The 2351-nt window shown below is 48.0% G+C and overlaps 1 protein-coding gene across 1 annotated transcript in view; it reads right to left on the bottom strand.

Moving 5' to 3' along the window:
• PTAR1 (protein prenyltransferase alpha subunit repeat containing 1) overlaps window positions 1–2351 on the bottom strand; it is a 42722-nt gene that overhangs the window by 39139 nt on the left and 1232 nt on the right. The window contains exon 2 of the mRNA XM_019518230.1: window positions 1546–1715. Within this exon, the coding sequence (XP_019373775.1) occupies window positions 1546–1715 (170 nt within the window). The remainder of the gene's footprint in view (window positions 1–1545; window positions 1716–2351) is intronic.

Raw genomic sequence — 2351 nt, 5'->3', positions numbered from 1 at the left:
CCCCTTTGCCCGATGACTGCATGCCCCACACCTACTCCCGTGTTGCCTGCACCCCCTGCTGCCTATCCCCTAATTGTACCCCTTCCACCTGTCCATCCCCCCCCACCTCAGTGCTTGCCAACCCTGCTTAGCTTCCTCTGCCACTTGCCCCCACTCCTGCATGCCCCTGTGGTGCCCATGGCACTTGTCCTCCCCCCAATGCCTGACCTAGTTCTTTCCTCCCCCACTGTTGATTACTTTTCTCTTGCAGCTCCAGCTCCTGCTGGGGGCCTGCTCCAGCCCTGGACAAGAAGTATGAATCATGTGATGCCTCCAGCCCCAGCCTGGCCACACAGCAGCTTTTCTGGAGCTGTGGCCAGCACTGCTGTGGCCGCTGTGTGGTCAGGCTGTGGTTGCTGGCAGCACATGCTCTGTGCTCCCAGCTGGAGTGAGGCCCCAGCAGGAGCCAGAGCTGCAAGGGGAAGGTAAGCAGTGGTGGGGAGCAGAGGCTGCAGGAGCAGGAGGGAAGGGGGGCAGGTGGTAAGGGGGGCAGTGACTGTGGTTCCAACTCCAGCCCTGGGCTCAGGGTTGCAGTCAGAGCTGCAACCTCTGTTCCTCCTCTCACCCCCCCCCAATTTATACTTGATTGTAAGACAAAAGGCTCCCTCCCCTCATGTTGAATGGGGGGAAAAAGCCTCATATTAGATTCAAGTGAACATGATATTATGATTCTACAGCTTTACGGGCTTTTACACACTTCACAATACAAATTATTTGTAGTTGTAACATCCCAAACAGTGTACCCATCCAGCCAGCATGCTTTTAAGTCCATGTAAGAGAAGCACTTAAGTTTTTTCAGAGAGTGAAGTCTATGAAAGTCCAGTAGAACAATGAGAAATTCCATGTGCTAAGATGGATCTAGTCTTCTAGCTGTATCTTACACCAACCACAACTCTGTTTTACAGAGAAACAGCCAAGTGATTTTTGCTCAGTAAAAAAAGATGTGTCAATTTTATACCACCATATCTCTCCTAATTTATACATTTACTATCTTTTGATAAAAAAAGGAATGCAGAAACCATTCAAAGTCAACAATATCTTTAAACGCCTACAAAAATGAGTTAATAAACAGGAACTGTACAATATCAAGCTGTTTGTACAAATAATATTTCCCCATGTAATCCTCTGAGCCTTGAAAATCTCGTGTTCCTTTTCTATCTCAGAGCCACGTAGCACCATGACCATACTTCTGATCAAGAAGAGCTAGATAAAATTGTCTCCAAAAACAGTTAAATTTCTCCTAAGTTAGTAAAATTACTTGTTTCATTCTTTACATCGCTGCCAGCTTAGGAAAAAGAAAAATGAATTGGAGTTTCAACTTGGGTAGAAGAAACTGGAGATTTAGCTTGTACAATAGGTCCACTCTCTGCCATGAAGCTGTTCCAATACAGCATTGGGTAGTCTCCCCAACACAGTATTTCTTAAAATGTCTGTGGTATTTCACAATAGATAATAAAAAACTACACACTAGGAATCAGAGAGGAATTTATTCAGTCAAGTACTTACCATCTTTGTTGAGCCATTGTTTTCTTTGTCTGTAGTGGAGGAGCTTGTTATGGACATATGGCAAAAGGAACTTGACGCACCAGCTCTCCACACCAAGTTTGTTCTGTACCAGCACTATGGGGCTCCGGTTATACCTTGCTTCAGGACAGGGGATTAATCCAATTTCATCTCTAAAATGTAAAAAACACAAATAACATAATTTGTTAATTTATTCAGTGCTTTCACCAATTACCGTTCTTAAACAGTCTGCTAATTCCTCCCATTTTGCTCAGTATATCTTCTTTTTCCTCCTGTTAGTCCAGGGGTGCTCAGCCTCCAGCCTGTGGGCCAAATGGTGCACTGCCCTATCCCCAGAAGCATCCATCTGGCCCATGGGGCTCCCCACAGGTCAGGAAATTTGGCAGTGGGAGCTGCCACTCTTCCCCAATATCAAACTCCCACTCTCCCCCAGTATCAAACTCCCATGCCCCCTCTCCAACACAAACCAGATTGGGGCTAGCCCAGACCCACTTCGTCCCACATAGTTAAAACGGGGCTGGGCCATGCCCTGTTCTCTCTGCACAGATGGGCTGGGGGCCAGGCCATGCTCCCCTCCCCAACCATGGCTGAATCAAGGCTGGGCCATGCCTGTTTCCCCCCATGCAGCTGGATTGGGCCCACGCTGCCCCCTACCTCCTTCCATATGGCCAGATGGGGCCCTGGGCACCAGATCAGGGCCACTGGCCAGATCTGACATGTAGCTGGACCAGGCACTGCCCATGCAGCCCACCAAGAAAAAAAGGTTGAACATTATGCTGGGTCAGTCA

Source organism: Gavialis gangeticus, unplaced genomic scaffold (assembly GCF_001723915.1).
Source record: "Gavialis gangeticus isolate Ggan-Ray unplaced genomic scaffold, GavGan_comp1, whole genome shotgun sequence".
NCBI classification, from domain to species: Eukaryota; Metazoa; Chordata; order Crocodylia; family Gavialidae; genus Gavialis; species Gavialis gangeticus.
The sequence above is the reverse complement of the archived record's forward strand: the minus strand, read 5'-3'. Positions and strand labels throughout refer to the sequence as shown.